The sequence below is a fragment of the Trifolium pratense genome, linkage group LG6, assembly GCF_020283565.1.
Source record: "Trifolium pratense cultivar HEN17-A07 linkage group LG6, ARS_RC_1.1, whole genome shotgun sequence".
Classification (NCBI taxonomy): Eukaryota; Viridiplantae; Streptophyta; class Magnoliopsida; order Fabales; family Fabaceae; genus Trifolium; species Trifolium pratense.
Window position 1 is genome coordinate 31,998,880 of NC_060064.1, and position 19,714 is coordinate 32,018,593.

The 19,714-nt window shown below is 31.4% G+C and overlaps 1 protein-coding gene across 7 annotated transcripts in view; it reads right to left on the reverse strand.

Annotated features, from left to right (window-relative positions):
• Nucleotides 1-18,724, reverse strand: part of LOC123889387 (probable disease resistance protein At1g61300) — a 44,963-nt gene extending 26,239 nt beyond the window's left edge. The window contains exons 1-6 of one of the 7 annotated variants that reach the window (XM_045938694.1): nt 18,241-18,720; nt 17,855-18,139; nt 16,179-16,268; nt 15,265-16,037; nt 15,216-15,234; nt 13,075-15,158 (exon numbers count right to left, since the gene is read on the reverse strand). In XM_045938694.1, coding sequence (XP_045794650.1) covers nt 13,198-15,158; nt 15,216-15,234; nt 15,265-16,037; nt 16,179-16,268; nt 17,855-18,125 — 3,114 coding nt within the window. In that variant the 5' untranslated portion in view covers nt 18,126-18,139; nt 18,241-18,720 and the 3' untranslated portion in view covers nt 13,075-13,197. Of the gene's footprint in view, nt 1-13,074; nt 15,159-15,215; nt 16,038-16,178; nt 16,269-17,854; nt 18,158-18,240 lie in introns of those variants that run through there. The other 6 variants (XM_045938692.1, XM_045938693.1, XM_045938691.1 and 3 more) reach the window with 6 other exon arrangements.
• Nucleotides 18,725-19,714: the final 990 nt, after the last annotated feature.

The following is a 19,714-nucleotide window of genomic DNA, read 5'->3' on the forward strand; positions in this document are numbered from 1 at the left end:
TTAAGACCAAATTTTTTTGGCCCGTTTACATTTTTGCCCGTGTGGGTTGGACCGTTAAAACCGCGGGTTATGCGGGTTAAATCCGCGGGTTCGCGGGTTAGCCCGTGGCCCGCCTGCTTTTTTTTATATAATTAATTACAAAATTTATCAGATATAAATAACTTGGTCCATGTCCAAATTAAACTTTTTTAACAGCAAAAGAAAAAGACTTAGTCTAAACCCTAATTATAAAAAGCAATAACACACTCCAATTTTAATCAAGTAGACAACAACACAAAACATCAGGTTTCAATATCTTTTACTTTGTCTTAGCTGTATATACATTTGCTAGTATTTAAAAGATACATGTCCAAATGGGTAGTTATTTTTCTTGGGGGTATTTTCCGCTATTATATTTGAATAATTTGGTTACCTTGATGTGATTTAGTTAAGTTTAATCTGTTAATCTTTTTATGCTTTTTTGGGTACATGTAGAAAGTTTTTCTCACTAAAATGGACGGTAAAAAAATAGATAGATAAACAGTTGAATTTGATTTTGGGTACATGAAGAATCAGTTGAATTTGATTTAGTTGCATTACTTACAAAGAGAAGATAGATAAACTCAATGATATCACAAACTTTATTTATTTTTATTTGTTAGTTACAATATATATGTTATAACATAAAATTATTAACAATATATTTTTTTAAGCTTTCATTATATCAATATTTTACTAATTTAGTTTATTTTTTGAAAAAAATAATTTTTTATTTTTTTTGGTAATAGTCCGCGGGTTAACCGTTTAACCCGCGGGCTTATGCGGACCGAACTCGGACTTAATATTATAACTCGTTTATATTTGCCGACGGGCTTGTTCGCCCCGTTTAATATGCGGGTTTATGCGGGGCGGGTTAAACGGGGCGGGCTAGCCCGCATACCCAGCTCTAATAATATCCTATAATTGTTGATTTTACAAATTTTTCACTACAAAAAAAAAAGTTTGTATACCTGTTGATTTTACGAATTTTACGAAATCTATCGTTGAATTCAAAGTTTATATCATATAGACCATTCATGTCTAATTTTAAAGAAATTTAAAATCATTTGATATATTATTGCAACTCACCAAGATTAGCGGGTTATGCATTTTTATTGAACACCGTTAATCTTAATAAATTTAAAAAACATATAAAAGTTATTTTCAGTTTCAAATGAAATTAGTTATTACTTTTTTAATTTGTATAATTGATAGCAGTAAACTGAATAATTTCAAGCTTATGAAGAACACACACAATGTTCAATTATAAACAACAAACATAGTAAAGTAGGTTGAAAAATGGAAATGAAAGTTAATGTAAGCAACAATAGTGAGAACAGATCGTCACCAAAGCACTTTATATGCACTGAAATCTGAACCTATAATTACAATTTAAATTATTCTTTTTAAAATATAGAAGGTTGTGATCACACTGGACCACCCCTTGTATAAATCTCACGGGGAAGGAATCCGTTCTAAATAATAGTTCACAATATTGCAAAGATTAATATATATTATATATCCTTTTAACAAAATTATGTAAATATTTTATATAAAGTCTTGTTTGTAATATTTTTGGTTTAATAAAATAGAATTTAAATGGTAAAAGTATACACTTGGAGGATCAACCTCGCACCCTCCACACAAAAGACACGCTTCGCTACCACCGAACCACTTCACACTATTGGTTTAATATTGCTCATAAACTATCTTGAAAAACTTAAAATAATATATTTTTTTTATTTGTGATGAATCCTCATCATGACATGTTATCTGAGCATTTTTAAGGTGATTTTTAGGAAATAACGTAAAGAAGTTGAGTAGAATGATCAAAATATAGCCAAATAATAGATTGAGTATTGCGCAAGCAAAACAGGGGAAAATCTGAGTTTTTACTGCGCCAGGGCGCAGGAGGTTGCGCATGGCGCAATGTTGCCTCAGTTTTACACTCTTTTCCCCTGGAGGCTGCGCCATGGCGCCACAAGGCTGTGCATGGCGCAATTGAGAGCCTAATTGAAGCCCTTTTATCTGTAGGCTACGCCATGGCGCTACAAGGCTGCGCATGGCGCATTGTTGGACTTTCTTGATAGTGAATTTCATTGGAACCTGCGCCAAGGCGCAATAGAGCCTTGTTTAGGAAGATCCAAACTCTGTGAGCTGCGCCACGGCGCAGAAGAGCTGTGCATGGCGCATGATGAACACCTGGGAGATGATTTCTTGATCTGGAAGCTGCGCCACAGCGCAAGAGGCCTGCGCCACAGCGCAGCTGTAACTGCCTCTTTGCGCCTGGGCGCAGGGGCCTGCGCCTGGCGCAGCTGCGATTATTATAAATACCTGTTCTGTTTTCCTTGTGCAGGTTCGACTTTTTGGATCCGGAATTGAGAATCAAACTCCATCTCGTACTTTCCTCTACTCTTTTAGCTGAAGATGATGAAGATCATGGAAGATGAAAGCCAATTGGTGATCAAGTGCAAGATTATGGCACACTAAGCACCAAGATTGGGAGTTGGAGGTGAAGACTATGGATCAAGCTCTCGCGTGAATTCGTCCTCAATTGTAATCGGTTTAGTTTATTCAATTCAGAACTTCTTATGTTTTTAATGCTTTTGTGTCTTGTAGCTAATTACACAAATGAATTGATCAATTGAATGCATGTGAGAATATGGTTTAATTGTAGATTTGAGAAATTCTGAGTAATCAATGTATGTTTAAGAGATTGAATGTTCTTGATTATGTTAATTGAATCCTGTATTTCAAAACCTCAATGAATCACAATTCACTTAAGAGATTAAGGAATTGTGATTGATTGAGAGAAGTGGACTGCAAGAGATTGAATCCACTTACAATCGATTTATCATTACGTAGATTAACCGATTCTATTGTGTGTGATTCCGCGTGTAGCTAGTGAAATAGTTCGATCCGAAAACTCTCAATCGTTCCAAAAACCTTGAAACTAAGAAATAGTAAATCCTTCTGAAAATTAACCCCCAAATTATGTTTAAAAATTGTGTGTTCAAATACGATATCCATGCGAATTTAATACAATCCCTGTGGATCGACAACTCTTTGTATTACTAAGTGACGCATTCGTACACTTGCGAATAAGTCATCAATTTGCATAAATTATTTCGCATAAATTTCAATATAAGTCAATTCAAACGGACTATACATCTTATTGATGAATCTTATTAATATATTGTTTGACGTCTCTCCCATTCTCAAGTATTTTTTTTTTTTAAGGTCATGTCCATTCTAAGTCTGTATTCTCCATTTATGTAATTATTTTTAATTTGTAATATACATTGTGCTTCATTTGATATACATGATTTTCTTTTGTACAAGAAGGAGAAATAAAAGAAAAAGAAAAACCAAATTATCTAGAAAAGAAAATCTCACTAGCATCAACTATCATGAGGAGATTCATTCATTTCATCTGGGTGATCAACTAACTATAGCAGAATATGTCTCAGAATTGGCAGCTCCAAATTTCACAAGGTAGTCTACGTAAGTATTGCCCTCCCAAAATTTTACTGGTGGTTAATTCTCATGTGTTTCTACTCCTCATTGGCAATTCTGACGCGTTATAACTAAATTTATGTTTTCTCCTCTTCAGTCACAATCTCTTTTTTCTTTTTTTTTTTTTTAAGAAACGTTGAAAAATAACTTTCCAACACCTTGTCTGGCACTTAACACAACTGATCCGGTACGAATTTTAGGAGGGTGTATTGAATTAAGATTTTATGAGATAATTTTGGCAAAAAAAGTCTTGATGATTTTATGAGATTTTGTTGGACCATATTGATTTTGTGAGATTTTAAAGACTTTTTTACAAAGACTTTTTTACAATCAAGATTTTTAACACATGATTTGAATGGATTTTGAGAGATTTTTTCAAAAGACTTTTTTACAATCAAGATTTCATAACACTTTATATATTAGGAAACTTTTGTATATTAGGAAAATTTTAAAAGAATCAATAAATTTTAATAAAAGAAATTATATTATTTTGGGAATCCAAAGATTTTAAAAAAAAACCTTACATTTTTTTTACGCATATGTTTCTTTTTTTTTTTGGTACATTTTTACGTATATGTTTCTAATCACCAGTAAAAATGTTATCACCACCACCATTGATGGAAAATAGAAACAGATGAATGGGTGACGAAAAAAATTTCTTTGCCGTTGTAATTAATCAAAACTTTGTAAAAAAGATGTAGAATTTGTTAAAATATTTTTTTGCAAAAAAATATATTTGATAGGTAAAGAAGAAGAAGAAGAAAACCGGTATAATGATGATGAAAGTAAAAAGTCTTGAAGAGTTTGAAAAATTTTCAAGGCTTTTGGGGAGATTGTTGAAAAAGTGAACAAAGAAAAGAAGAAAAAACCGGGTGCGGTGATGATGAACTGTGAAAGTAATAAAGAAGAAGAAGAAATTTTATACAGATGAAAGTAAAAAGTCTTGGAGAGTTCAAAAAAGTCTCAAGGCTTTTGGTGAGATTGTTGAAAAAGTCTGTCAAGTGTATTTTCAACTAAAAAGTCTCTCAAAATCCATTCCAAACAAGAATCCATCAAAATCGGTAGACTTTTGAATACCAATGGACATTTTAAAAGTAGGAACAAATCTCAATTGAATACCAACGGATTTTGTTGCCTTGAAAAAAAAATCTTATTTGTTTTGATTGAATACCACAAGATTTATTTAACTTTTTTAAAAGTCTTGATTGAATACCTCAAGATTTTTTTGTCATAAAAAAGTCTTTTAAAATCCCATGAAATCTCAATCCAATACACCCCCCTTATATTGTGGTATATATAGACAGTTTAATACGAATTGAGTATTAAACATTTATATATGATATATGAATCGCGTGTACTATAATAATACTACGAATTACTCAATTCTCTCAGCAATAGTGCAATACCCAATTAAATCCGTTAATACTCATTACCAAATTTTGTCAACAAAAAAAAAAAGTCGTTTCCCAAAAAGAAACGTTTAATACTAAATCAATTTCGGCATTTTAATATGTTTTATACTTTTTGGTTTAAAATCTCTTAATTTAGTTAAATCCATATTCAAATACTTATAATCGGACGAAGGTTCATTGTTGGATTAGTGGTTAATTCTCAATTCTCATGTTTTCTTTTACTCTTTGGCAATTCTCATGCGTTGCAACTAAATTTATGTTTTCTCCTCTTCACAATCTCTCTTTTTTGTTTGTTTTTTTTTTTTTTTAATAAACACAATTTCATCTGTTTTTTATTTTAATCAACACAATCTCAGCTTCCTCTGATTCAAATAACTTGTTTTTGAAATAAAAAATAGAAATTCTTCTCTTCATTCAAATTAAAAGTAAAGGAAATAATAACTATCGTGTGGCATGAGCCGTTCGTGCCTACGGTCACCGCTAATTTTTGATGATTTCAGGAATCCGACAAACTTTCATAAGACGGCCATTTGAGTCTGCACATTCGATGTGGTCTTCTTCACAAAAGTAAATTGGTAATGGCGTAGAACTGATTTGGAAAGAAGAATTACAAAAGTGTCCTTCGCCTTTGGGAGGAGGGAAGTTGGTAAAAATAAAAGGTGTATATTGATGTAACACAACTTCATAATGTGTGTGTCGTGTTGTATTAGAAAGAGATACATTATATAAACAAAAGAATGTCCGGCAAAAATACGACATCATATTCTACCGATATACAAAAACTATTAAAAAATGTAAAAAGTGTAGTTTATTGTATTTTTGTTAGAAAATTGTGTTTAAATAACATTTGTGTATTAGTAATATGTAGAAAATAAATATGTGTAGGATAATTATAGTAGTAAAAGAAATTTGTTTTTATTATTATATATGTTTTATTAACTCTTTGATTCTTAGAGGTAGGTGGTCCTTGTAATTTGGTGTTCGGCCGAACGATAAAATAAAGTCTGACAAAAATTTGTTTGTTTTCATTAATTATGAATTGAACTTAAGTTCTCTCGAACGGATTCATCTTAACAACAATTTATTAACCACTTGAGCCCAATATTTTAGTTTTGTTTTATTATCGTACTTTAATCTATGACAAATGTTAGTGAGAATAGAAGGGTAAGAGCAAAATAAGAAGAAAGAAAAAAAGGAGGGAATCGAAGTTAAGTCAAGTATAGTATTATACTGCTTCAAAAAAAAAAGTATAGTATTATACTCCTACGTATTAAACGTCACTGTTCAACAAGTTCAATCTTTTATATATGCACTTTCCATGATTTTTCTTGAAATCTAAAATTGTGAATAAAAACGCAATTGAAGCTTTTGTGTTATTAACAACATAGTGAGAGGAACAATGGCACTACTAGGAGCTGCAGCTGCAAATGAAATCGGTCTCATTTCAACTTCATCATCAGCTTCAACAAGGTATAATTAATTAATAAGCTTGTGTATTAGTTACTCTGTTTCCATTGAATCAACCTATAATAAGCTCTGTATATAATTATAGTCTCAATTCCATATGTCTAACATTTTCTTTTCTTGTTTTAAAATTCAACCCTTTCTAGCTTGAAAGATGTTGGAAACTCATTTGGCGTGCTTTTCGCGCTATTGCTTGCAGCTATAAGTGTGGAAAAATCACCACTATTGATGGCTTTTGTTTTTGGGATTGTTCTTTACTACTGGGCTTTCATGCTTCACACAGTGTTAAAGCTTCAAATCAAGAGCCTCCTTGATCTATTCATGATGGTTATTCTTTTACTTGGAAGTGTTGTTTCATTCTTAGCTCTGATGATTATTTCACCTATAATTGCTTCGATTCATTTGTGCTTGTGGATCTTATTGTTTGGTTTTACGGGCTATAAAAATCGAAAAGAGCTCTACCAAATGATTCCAAAAAGGATTAAGAATTTTATTAAGGATCACGGTGAAGACAATGGCAATGATATTTCAAATCGCAATTCAGAGATTGCTGGAATTGAGTTGCCTCCTATCTAGAGGAACTGATTGCATTTCATTATATATAGTTCAATTTGTATGTTGTAATTTAATTTTCTTGTGACCGTGTTGTATGTGTGTATGTTAAGTGAATTTCTATTCTTTGTAATTCTGTTGTAATATATATGTACAATGTTTTTTTTTTTGGTACATTATGTACAATGTTTCCTTCCTGTTGAGCTTATTTGATTACTGTACTGTCATATTATGTTTAAATTAAAAAGAATAAAAACCAATTTAGAAATATGATCACATTAAATTGGATTTAGTCAAAAAGAAAAATTTAAAATATATATATATATATAAGAGTGCTAAAATTTAAAATCCCTAAAATTTAATGAAGGACCAAAACCAAAAAAACAAAATCCCTAAAATTTAAAATATATTTTTGAGTTTATGCAAACAACTTATGCAATTTTTATGTATCACTCCCTCCGTTTTAAATTACTTGACATTTTAGAAAGAAAAAAAATATTAAGAAAGTATATTTTTGCATCTTATTTTTCTATTATACATTTATTTTAATTCACCAATAGGGAGTATTATAAGTTTGTCATGGTAGTTTATGATAAAATAGCTTATTAAATACAATTTTCACTAGTATGAACTTATAAAATAGCATAAAACCAAATTTATATTGTATAAGCTGTTTGAATAAACTTAAAAATAAGCTAATCCAAACAGAGCCTTAATATTGCACAAACTAATAACAAGTGATCATTAAGGCACTAAAAATTTGTTAATAATATAATTTGTCTTACATAAAAAAAATTGTTTTTTATTTTATTTTTAAAATTAAAAAACGTTAAAGTAAAAACATTTTTTTTTTAATTTTAGGGATTTTAAACTTTATTTTTTTGTTTTGGTCCTTCAATAATAACTTTTTTTTTGTTTTGGTCATTCATTTGTTATGCCGTTAGTCACATCAGCATTTTTGAGAAGGAAGGGACGAAAACCAAAAAGAATGAACATGCAGGGACTGTTTTAAAAAAAAAACATACAGAAAGTAAAACAAAAAATCCGGGAACATACAAAAATTAATGTGATATTTAAGCCTAAAATTTATATAAATTTTAACTCTTGTCTAGCACTGACCCAATTTATACAAAAATACGAATTTTATTTGTTTGTGGACAATAAACCAATTAAACGTTTAATACGAATAAATACCATTATAAATACCATTATAAATCTCATTTGTGTTGTATCTTTCTCATTCATCTTATATCTTTTATAAATCTCAATCACCTTATACCTCTTATAAATCTCTTTACCTCAACTCTTATAAATCATTCATCTTATGTTCTTATTATAAATCCCTTACCTCAACTCTTATCTTATACCTCTTATAAATCTCATTCTTCATATACCTCTTATAACTTACCTCAACTCTTGTCGTATAAAAAAGTAATATCCAAGCTCATTGTCATCAATGGCAGAAGGAGCTGCAGCTGTAAATGAAACAAGGTAATTAAATAACTTCAAATTCTCAGCTCATCACTCACTACTCAAATTTTTACTTGCTCTGTTTTTTGGTAACACCCTGTTTTTCTTTAGAATATATTATTCTAACAAATATATATAAAGTTTATTTTATTTTCTTTGTAGTGATTCAACCCTTTCTGGCTTGAATGAAGTTGGGAAATTTTTTAACCAATTTTTCGGGATACTGTTTATGATAATGAGCTTTGCAGCAATGAATACAAGTAAGGGAAAGTCTCATGGTGATATTGATCCAATTATGATTGTGGCTTTGGCTTTCATGGTTTCTCTTTTCAACATGGTTTTGGTGATTGTGACAATGTTACAGTTTCAAATCAAAAGTGTCCTTCCATTCATGATGGTAATACTTGGAAGTGTTGTTTCATGCTTAGCTTTGATGATGATTTCACCTACAATTGCTGGGATTCTTTTGGGCTTGTGGTTCTTAATCATTGCTTTGATTGGCGGCTATAAGTATCGAATAGAGCTCTATCAAATGATTCCACAAAGGATGAACAATGTTGTTGAGGATATACCAGTTGTGGAGTCAGGAAGTTTCCAGTCTAGAGAAAATCTGAATGTGTAACTTGCTTTAGACCTATTTGTTGTATGCTGTAACTTTTATTTTGTTATTATTGTTAAGAGGGTTTTAAATTGGTCGGTCGAGAGATAATCTGAAGTTAAGTTTATAAGTGTCATAATATTTAACATACAATATAGATTTGTAAGGTTGAGTTAGGTTCGATTAAAGTTTGATGGTGGTATTAGAGCCGCTGATTTGTTAAATTAGATTCTTATTTTTTGTTTGGATTTAATTGATATGCACCGACGGTGTAAAATAATTTTACACTATCGACCAATACCAACCATGTTTTCCGCCACATCACCCCATTTCACCTCACTTTCTTGATATGACATGGCAAAATGATAGTTGTTTATTGGACGATGGTGTAAAACTATTTTACACTGTCGGTGCATATCAATTAAACTCTTTTTGTTTTGTTGGTTGTAAAATGTACTGTATGGGAAGATTCTCTACTTTTAGCCTCTGATTGCCCAGATGACATGGACATAATTTTGATGTGGCGCATACGTGGAATTTATTATTATTTTTTATACCACGTCAGTATATAGGTGTAATTTTTAAAACAACATCATTATCTTCTTCAAACCTATGTTCTTCTCAAACCCAAAATTATAACAACCCAGAACCTCCATCATCCTTAATCCCAAATCTATAAACACCCAATTCTGGAGAGAAAAACACAGATCTCCATATCTTCATCGCACTATTCTGCATCGCACAGGAATGAAAGAAGGGTTGAAACCCAATTAGTTCAGACAATTTTCTTCATCGATTCAGTAATACAACAACGATGGAAGCATCGTTGATTCAATCTCGTCGTCACCGGAATCAGAAAATTGACTCAAAGCAAAAAATGTATTACTGGGTTGGAGATTACGCCGGAACAACAACAAATCCAAACCCATAAAGACCCAATCGCTTCAACTCAACTCAAAATCGGTCTCAGCGTCGTTCTCGACTCACCTCTTTCTGGTAGAATCCAGTTCGATCGTATCCGTCAACTCGCGGCTGAGTATTGTGTTCGACTTTTGAGGGATGGAGTTGATGATGTTGATGCGGTGTTGATAATTTTCCAACAATTGTTTTTTTGTTTCAAAAGAATCTAATCTATTTAATGAGAGTTTATGTTGAAGTTCTTGGTTTATGTTAAAAGTTCTTGATTTTCATTTTTTGTTAAGGTTATGGAACAAGATACTTTTTTATGTTAAAATTTCTTGACTTTTGCTTAGACTTGAGGTTAATGGAGGAAGAAGATGAGAAGTTGTTGTTACTTGTTATAGAGAGTGGTTTTAGATGAGATTGAGAATGGTGGAAGAAGATGAGATGTTGTTAAATAAAAAAATTAATAATTATACACATTAAAAATAAATAAAAAAATAATTTAATTTTATGTGTACATGCCACGTCATGTTAATGATCCAGTCGTCTGCCAAGTTGTGCAATCAGGGGCTAAAAGCAGAAAATTTTCACATTGCAGTAAAAAAATGCAGTGGGTAACGCAAAGTTGTCATTTTTTACTATGGCACATTGTTAGCTAGTTTCCAGATTTTGGTTGATATATAAAATTGTATTGAACACATTTTAGTTATTGAAATGCTATAAGCATTTTTATGTAAAAAAAACATTGTCTAGGACTGACCCAATTTATTCAATACGAATTTTATACTCAAATTCAGTTTTGGAGTTTTATTCATTTCGGTTAAATTCTTATCATTTTGGTTGATCTTGTATTTTCTGAGGATTAATGTCTTTACTTTCTTTTTGTTTTAAAAATACAAGTTAAATATTTAATTTGAGCCGTTCAAATGTGTTGTTATTTTGAAAAAAGAAAATACAGTTTGGCCTAATTCTGTTAGAAAATACAGTTTAGTCGGTACAATCCAAAAATATTGGATACATTCTGTTAGATTATGTGGCTCTAATTCTCACACTTTCTACAAGAATCCAATTAATTGATAGAGAAAGAAAGTAAAACAATCATAATGATTCCATTATTATATAATCTTGATATACGCAGAAGAGTATGGTAGTCTTTAGGTAGTATGTGGCTGAAATCATCACAATCATGAAATTCTATACACCTATTTTTAAAATCACCAGGAAATAAACCAAAACAATTCTCCCACTCACTTTTACCACATACATTTCCTAATATGAGATGATATGTTTTGATGATCCCAAAACTCATATCAAGATTTTGAAATAATTTCAATCACAATAAGTTAGGTTTACCTTTGTATAGGTTTTGTTGGTTGTATATGTTTGAATCCATGTTCTTTCTCTGTTTTTCCCTTCACTAAAGTTTTGTTCCATTGAGTTTTTTTTTTTTTTTTATAAAGTTTTTAATGAGTATTGAAAGAGAGAAAGAGAGAGTGGAGCATAACCGTATTGTAACTGATTTTTCTGTTTGTTATTGATTTTGTTATCTGATTATTACAATACAGATATAGTCTTTATATAGACTTGAACTAGGAGTGTGTTAGTTCCTAATCAGTAAGCTAACACACTTGTATATAATGCTTAGTCTAATCTAAACATCTTAAGTCTAAACTAATCCATTTACTGTATAGTTACAAGGGTATTTACATTGTAGACTTACAATGAGGCAGAAAGGTTCTTCACCTTGGACCGCCTAAGTAGTATATCACTTGCTTTTATCTCTAACAAATAATCACTTTCAAATAAAGCTCTTTTACCTTTAAAGGGTCTCTTTATCGAATTTGACCGAGGCCTCTCCAAATATATAGGGAGGGCCCTGGGTCTACAATGAACTTTGGTGTTTCTTTTGCCTTTCATGCAGAGCTATTAGGTGCAAATGGTTTTTTGTGTTGTAATGAACAATTACATAATCCATAAAAGTAGATTAGGCAAAACATGGTTGAATATAAGAAAAGTGCAAGGAATATAGCAAAGTTGAATATGAAGGACTAGCTTTTGGGCGGTGCATAGGGGTGATTGCGGTGCAGTTTGATTTGGTTTTGAGAATAAAAGTCATCCTATTTGCGAGATAAAATTGCACACGGTTCGGTTTGGTTCGGATGATTTTTAAAAAGTCATCAAAATCAAACCAAACCAATGCGGTTAGGATTGGTTCAGTTTGTGCGGTTTATCACGATATAAAAAATATGACGATATTACAAATTTGTTACAAAATAGCATTAGAAAATTTTAATTTATTTTATTTTATACATGATATAATACGCATATACAAAAATTACATATACATAAGAACTTATTTTTAATACCAACAATATAGTTCAGGATCACGTTAAATGATATGTTTTGACAGTTTATTATTTTATGGAGTCAATTTGGGTTGGACTTGCTAAGTTAGACTAGGTAATAGGTACATTCATTCACCTTGTTTTACACTAAATAGAAATTTGATACTCTTTATACATTGAGGTTGGAGTTCGAATATGAAATTTTTTATTTATTCATTTCAAGAGCTGAACTTTTTAGCCACTAAACTACTTGATTGAAAGAAAAAAAAAAATATGACGCTCTTAATTGATTTACAATGGATTCACGATAATAATATTCTCTCGAAATACCCTTATTTGGACAATTTCTAGTTTTTCAAACTAATGGAGTCTTAGTTTTTCATGATGGAAAATAAAGGTTGGTTTCCTGTAAAATTTAGCCAAAGTCTTTAAGATTCAGGATGGTTCAAATTGACTCGAGAATTCAGTTTTTTCAAATTGATGGAATTTTACTTCCACGTCTTATTTAAACCATAAAATAGATTAAGAAAGTGAAGGCAGAAAAACATTATCTTAGACTAATTAGAAAGAACATCCCAATTCCCAAAAGGCAGCATATGACTCTGTTTTCGATTATAATATATATAATTTAGAGAAAAAAAACTAACAGAGGAAAAAAGTAAAACAATCACAAAAGTTTAAAAGGAGTTAATGAAGACCAAATTAAGAAATTGAAAAGATCACCACCTTCAAAGTTCAATATTCATGGATTAAAGTCACCCACCCCCACATATACTCAAGACATAAAAAAAGTTGAAGAAAAGGAAAATACTCAAGACATTAATTGAAGACAGGATGAATATGAATACATTCTTGCTAGAATGAGTATACAACTTTTGTAAAATCAGAACTTAATTGCACGTTTTATGGAAAAGTAAAATCAGAAATCAGGATTCTCATTCTCAACTATTTCTATTTTTGGGGGTCTTTCTAAACTTGGACACTGATTGATGATCACTTTGGGTGAAGATTCACAGTGTATAATCCCTTTGCACACAATCTTCAATTCTGGTAAATATTCCAACTCCAATAAGGTCAACTTGGGAAGTGTAATGATGGAACTGTCATTGTCATCATTGTTACTCGCTGCAAATATCTCTTTCATTGAGTAACAGTGCTTTACGATTATTGTCTCCAGATTGTGAAGTAGTTGAACTAATTGTGGTGTCAACAACTTCTCTATCAAATGGCAATAAATAATGTGAATTTGTTTTAGGCAAGAGAATATGCCATCAGGTGACACAGATTGTCCAACATCAAAAACGTCTTTACAGATGACAGTTAAACTTTTCAACTGTGAAAGTTTCAAAACTTCCAGCTTGAGAATATTGGTGCAAAAAGAACAAGAACCAGATAAACAAAACAAGCTCTCTAGTTTATGGCAATCATCAATTTTTATACTCCTTACGGAAGAAGAAGAAGAAGAAGAAGTGCTATATCGAAGAGCATCACATAAGCAAACCCAATGATTATTTTTGTATATAAGCATAAGAGTATAGTCTTTAGGTAGTTTGTGGTTGAAACGATCACAATCTTGGAATTCTATACACCTATTTTCTGAATCACCACGAAAAAAACTTTTCAAATTAATAGATTTTGACCACCCACGCCCCCACTCACTTTTACCACATACATTTCCTAATATGAAATGATATGTTTTGATGAGCCCAAAACTCATATCAAGATTATGTTGCTTGGATTGGTTGTGATCAAGTTTGCAGTCAATGGCACCTCTAAAGCATTCAAGCATTTTCATCCCTTGAACATCTTCCAACTTAATTAAAGCACCAGTATCTTGAAGATCAAGGTATTGCAATTTAGTGAAATATATTAATGGAAAAGACCCCAATTTCAAATTCAAACTCTTGTTGTGGGATAGATCAAGCCATTTCAAATTGATTAGTTTTTTCAAGCCTTTTGGTACATTTTTAATGGAAGTGTGTGTAATGACCAATCTTGACAATGCTTGTAGTTTTCCCAATGGTGGCACATGTTTCAATCTATAACATCCTCTTAGTATTAAAGAAACAAGTGACCTCAAATTAGTGATGGACTTTGGCAAAGATACTAGACTTTCATTATAGGATAGATCCAATATTGATAGACTATTCATATATTTGAAAAAACTCACTGGAAAATGACTGACGGACACATTGTTTATAATCAAGGTGGACAACTTTGGACAATTTGGAGACAGATCCTCTGAGATTTCTTCTATACTACACCGCTGAATATTAACCAACTCTAAATCAGTTGCCCATCCATCTGAGAGAGATATTTTGGTGAATCTCTCATTCAATTTCACTATGACATTCCTCTGACTCTCTTTCATGGTATAACAGGCCATACTTGTCACCAAGGGCAAGGGGTATAACCAAAATTCAGAACTAATCAAAGAATGAGAAACAAGCTTATTCAATATGGTATTCCCTTCATCAAATATTTCTTCCAAACACATATTCTTATTTATTTGTCCATTGTCAACTAGCTTCATGATCAACTCTTCTTCGTCATCCTCATCAAAACCATCAATAGATAATAATGCACAAGACAAAAAACAATTTTGCAAGTCCTTATCCATCAAATTATCATAGCTACGTTTTAATACCTTGAAGACTTCTTCTTCCACCACTGGTCCCATTTCAATTTTTTTAAGTTGATTCAATGCATGTTTCCATTGATGAATGTCATCAATCCCTTTCATTGTTCTAGCCATCACACTAATTGCAAGAGGTAAACCATGAAATCTCTCTACAATACATCTTGCAATCTTTTCTATTTCATGTGGAAGTGTCTTGGGTGTTCCATCATGTCCGAGTTTTAGCTTAAACAATTCCAGATCTTGATATACTTCATGTGTTCCATCATATCCGAGTTTTGGCTTAAACAATTCCAGATCTTCATCAACTTCATCTTCATCACTATTTTCAGATTCATATTCAACGTCTGCGTGGCAACTGAGAGGATCCACTTGTATTATAGCATATGGCTGACAATCCATCTGGTGACATACATGTTCTAAACGAGATGTCACAATAACTTTAATGCCATTCACTTTTGGAATAATTCCCACCTTTTCTAAATCAATGTATCTCCAAACATCATCCAGAATAAGAACTGATTTTTCTTTTTTCTCCAATGCGGAAGACAAATGGTATGCTCTAATTCTCTCATCGTCTTCATCAAGCTTCACACCTATTCGTTTTGCAATATCATGTTGCAGTTTTGATATGCTAGTATTGTCAGAAACAGTGACCCAAAACACATCCTTGAAAGTTTTTTTCCTCTTTACTTCATTTTCCACAAGAGTTGCAAGTAAAGTTTTTCCTACTCCTCCCATTCCATATATCCCAATGACAAAGACTTTGTCATCATCAAGAAGTTTCAACACTTTCTTGATATTCAAGTCTAATTCTCCCCCGACATATTCAGTTGACAAAGTGAGAGGTTTCTCTTCCTTGTGTCGTTTCATCTTTTTGATCAATTCACTTACAGGATGAGTGTCATTTAAGTTATTCATACACCTCACAGTACTTTTTTTGATATCTTGTAATCCTTTCAACCATACATCAACTTCTGACTTGCGCTTTTTACCACGAGACTCCAAATATTGAAGTTGATTTGCAATATCGTTTTCCTCAAAATCTAAATCAAGAACCAATTGTTTTAACGGTATCTCACTTTCACAAACACTTGTGTTACAACCGCTACCGTTCACACCTGATATTGTGTTTGTCATGTTACATAAAACATTATCATTCATCTATTGATTCATCTGTTACCATTCAAATTCATCAAGAGTGTACTTCATTGCAAATAAAAAAATTCCAAAAGTAATGAATTAGAATTTAGAACTCGTACCTTCAGATAAATTCATCATTTCAAGATTATTTTGATGATTAACTAAATTGCTGATCTGAGTGGCAATCACTTCGAGAGCACCTTCATCCACTTTCAATGAAAGATAGAAATTGTCACAATTTTTAAATTTCAACAAAAATATATACTATGCACATGTTGTCACAAGATATTCGGCTTGTTTGAAACACTATTTTTAAAAATTAAAAAACTAAAAACTTGTTTGACAACTATTTTTAAATTATAAGTTTTGAAAACTATTTTCAATTTTTCAGTTTTGGGGACTAAAAAATGTGTCTTGGTTTTCTATTTTTATTTCAGTTTTTAGAAAGTTGCTATTTAGGCCCCCTGATTTGCTAACAGGCCCAATTCTATTTTTTTAATTAATAATCCCAATTCTTTTTTTCCTTTTTGATTATAATTTTTAATTAATAAAGTCAGGTGGTGGTAGCTGGTCAACGGTCGGTCAACGCCATAACTCCGGCACGGTGGTCCACAGCGGCGGGCCCCATATTTTCCGGCGATCCACGACGGCGGACGACGGATCTTCGGTGGCTGATGGTGGAGCTTCGGCGGCCGGCCACCACCTTCCACCACTTTTTTAATAAATAATATTTCAATTATTATTTTGTTTTAAAATTTAAAAAAACTGTTTTTTAATTTTCAAAAATTTGTTTTTTGATTTAAAAAAATCTGCCTTTTACTTTTTTTTTTCATAAAAATTTCTGATTTTTTTATAATAAAATTCAGTACTTTATTTTAACAAAAAAATAGTTTTAAAAATTATTCATTTTTTAAATAATAGAAAAGATTTTAAAATAATAATAATTAGGATTTAAAATAATTTATTTACTTACAAAAATAATAATAAGGAAATTAATTTTTATTATTATGATTTAAAATAATTATATTCAAATTAGAAGAAAATAATTATGAAAATTTGAAATATATATATACAAGTTTGATTTTTAAGTTTCCGAAACATATTTTAGAAATAATTTTACCAAACAAGTTTTTACATTTTCTCTTTTCCAAAATAGTTTTTGAAAATAGAATTACCAAACACCTTTTTTTCTTTTTCTTTCTTTCTTGAAAATTGTTTTAAAATTGATTTATAAAAGAATTTTTGAAAACTAAAAACAAAAACTCAATCAAACTAGTCGTAATGTTTGAAGCGAGTTCTTTTTTGTTGTATGTCGTGTTAGTTAATTCATGAACTGAATATTATGAACAGTAAAGTGTTGAATATTTTGGATTCACTTTAATTAATTTATTAAAATATAATTAAATGTGTATAAAATCAAATATATTATCTTGTCATTATTATAAGGTTTAATGTTGAACGGGCCGTGATGGGTTGAACCGTTCTTTCTAGTCAGCCTATTGAGAGGTCCCTGCCTCCACTGATGAGTATATATTCTGGTCATCCCATTAAGCTAGATAATATTAATAAAAACATAACACGCATAATGACTTATCAGTGAGAGGTAGAAACACCGTCTCAACCCTCTCTCAGTTTCAATCAACGGAGAATTCATCCGCTGTCATTCCAAGTACACTGTTCCCATATATTCTTATTTACAATATGCTATGCTTCATATCTACAAAGTATAATTATATAAATTCTTTCATAAAGGTGTTTAGAAAACAAATATTAGTAAAAACAGATGGTCATTTACCTTGATCATGTGTTACATCATGAATTGTATTAATCACAGGTTGTGGTGGATTACTTGAAGTGGATGCCATATTGTTGTTAACTCCTTCATTAGCAAGATACTTGGAGTTGGAGCATTTCCTAATGCCCCCTCCATTGCCAGTCAGGTGTGCGTTAATTCTTGAAGCTCCTCCACTAAACTCATCCTTACAATAATTGCATATCCAGTTATCTGTGCTACCATTTTTTACTTTTGTAACGTGAGACCAACAGTCCTTTTTTGGTCTACCCATGATCAATGTCTTTCCTAAACACAAATCAAAGACTAAATTTAAAAAAATTGTATAAGCATATAATATGTCTTAACTATATGTGACTCATTAGACAATACGAGGAAGAAAAATATACCAAAAAGAAAAGCTTCTTCCAAAACAGCAGCAAGTCAGCAACAAACTCTTATTATCTTTTATCTCTAAATAAATGGATGAAGTATGAATGAGGCTCTCAACGCTTGGATTTTATATTTAGGGGAATTAATTTGAAGAGAAGGAAAATTAATTTTTCCAATGTGAATATGAAAAAGTAATACGAAAAATGGACTAACAAAATGACAAAACCAAAGACTTGCATATAGAAGACTTGAAATAATGAACAAATATGATCCATGCATTTGTCATCCTTTTCTTTCAACTTTATTAACTTGGTTGGTTTGAGTCCAACTTAATTTGGTTGGTTATTCTATTAGCACGCCACCATTTAAAAAATTATAACATCTAAAACTTGATATAAACAAAATCTAATGTAAAACTAGGAATTTTAGAGTTTAGTATGTTAATTTTTCACATTAAAGTTTATCAAATTTATTAGCGAGAAGCAAATATAATCGTTCACTCTTCAGCACGAATGGCCTATTTCATGTCTAGTCGCCGTGTTTTAATATTTTTGAGTTAAGGACAAAACCGAAGACTTGCATAGAAGACTCAAACAAATAAGTTCCATGCATTTGTTATCCTTTTATTTCAACCTTATTAATTTCGTTAATTTTTGGTTTGCCTAAATTATCGTTTTCGTTAATTTTGTTTGGTGGGTTTGGTTTATGCCCCCTTCTTTCTTTCTTTGTTTCTTTTTTTTTTCATTTTCATTTTATTTAATAATTCTTTTGGTGAGATGGTAAAGGAGTTGTACTGAATTGAGGTGCCAACATAGTTGGAATGTCGGTGACTTTATATGATGTCATGTGTTTCAATTTTGCAAAAAATAAAAAATAAAAATATTGGTTGGTTAGAATGGCGGAACTAGGAGTGGACTGTAGCCACGACCAACCGTCTCTCCAGGCTTATATCGAGTATTCTTACAACCTCCTCTCAAGGCTTATATCGAGTATTCTTACAACCTCCTCTCCAGGCTGAGTCGGATATTCTTACCACTGTCAGGCTAAACCTTCTTCGCGCTCTCCATTACCTCTTTATTACCGAGACACCATACACTCCATGTTTTATCCATCATCCCGAAAATTAAAATTGTTTTCATCTTCACTTTCCAGTACAATTTCCCACTTGATACCCAAGGTGCTCACTTCAAAATTGTTGCGATTGCCCCACGGTGGGCGTCAATTGTTGTGAATTTGTAGTAAAAATCACACCAATAAAATACTTAATGTGTGGAGCAAAAGAACGGCAACCAATATCAAGAGGATAACAATAATAATCATAAACAATAAAGCGATAAAGTAGAAAAAGAAAGAACACACAATAATTTGTTTATCCAGTTCGGTACAACAATGATTTACTCTAGAGAAGAGAGCAGCCACCCGAGGTGTAATCAATGATTTAGATTATCCAAGGTGTAAAAAAACACCTTTTGCCCAACCCTAGAGTTATAA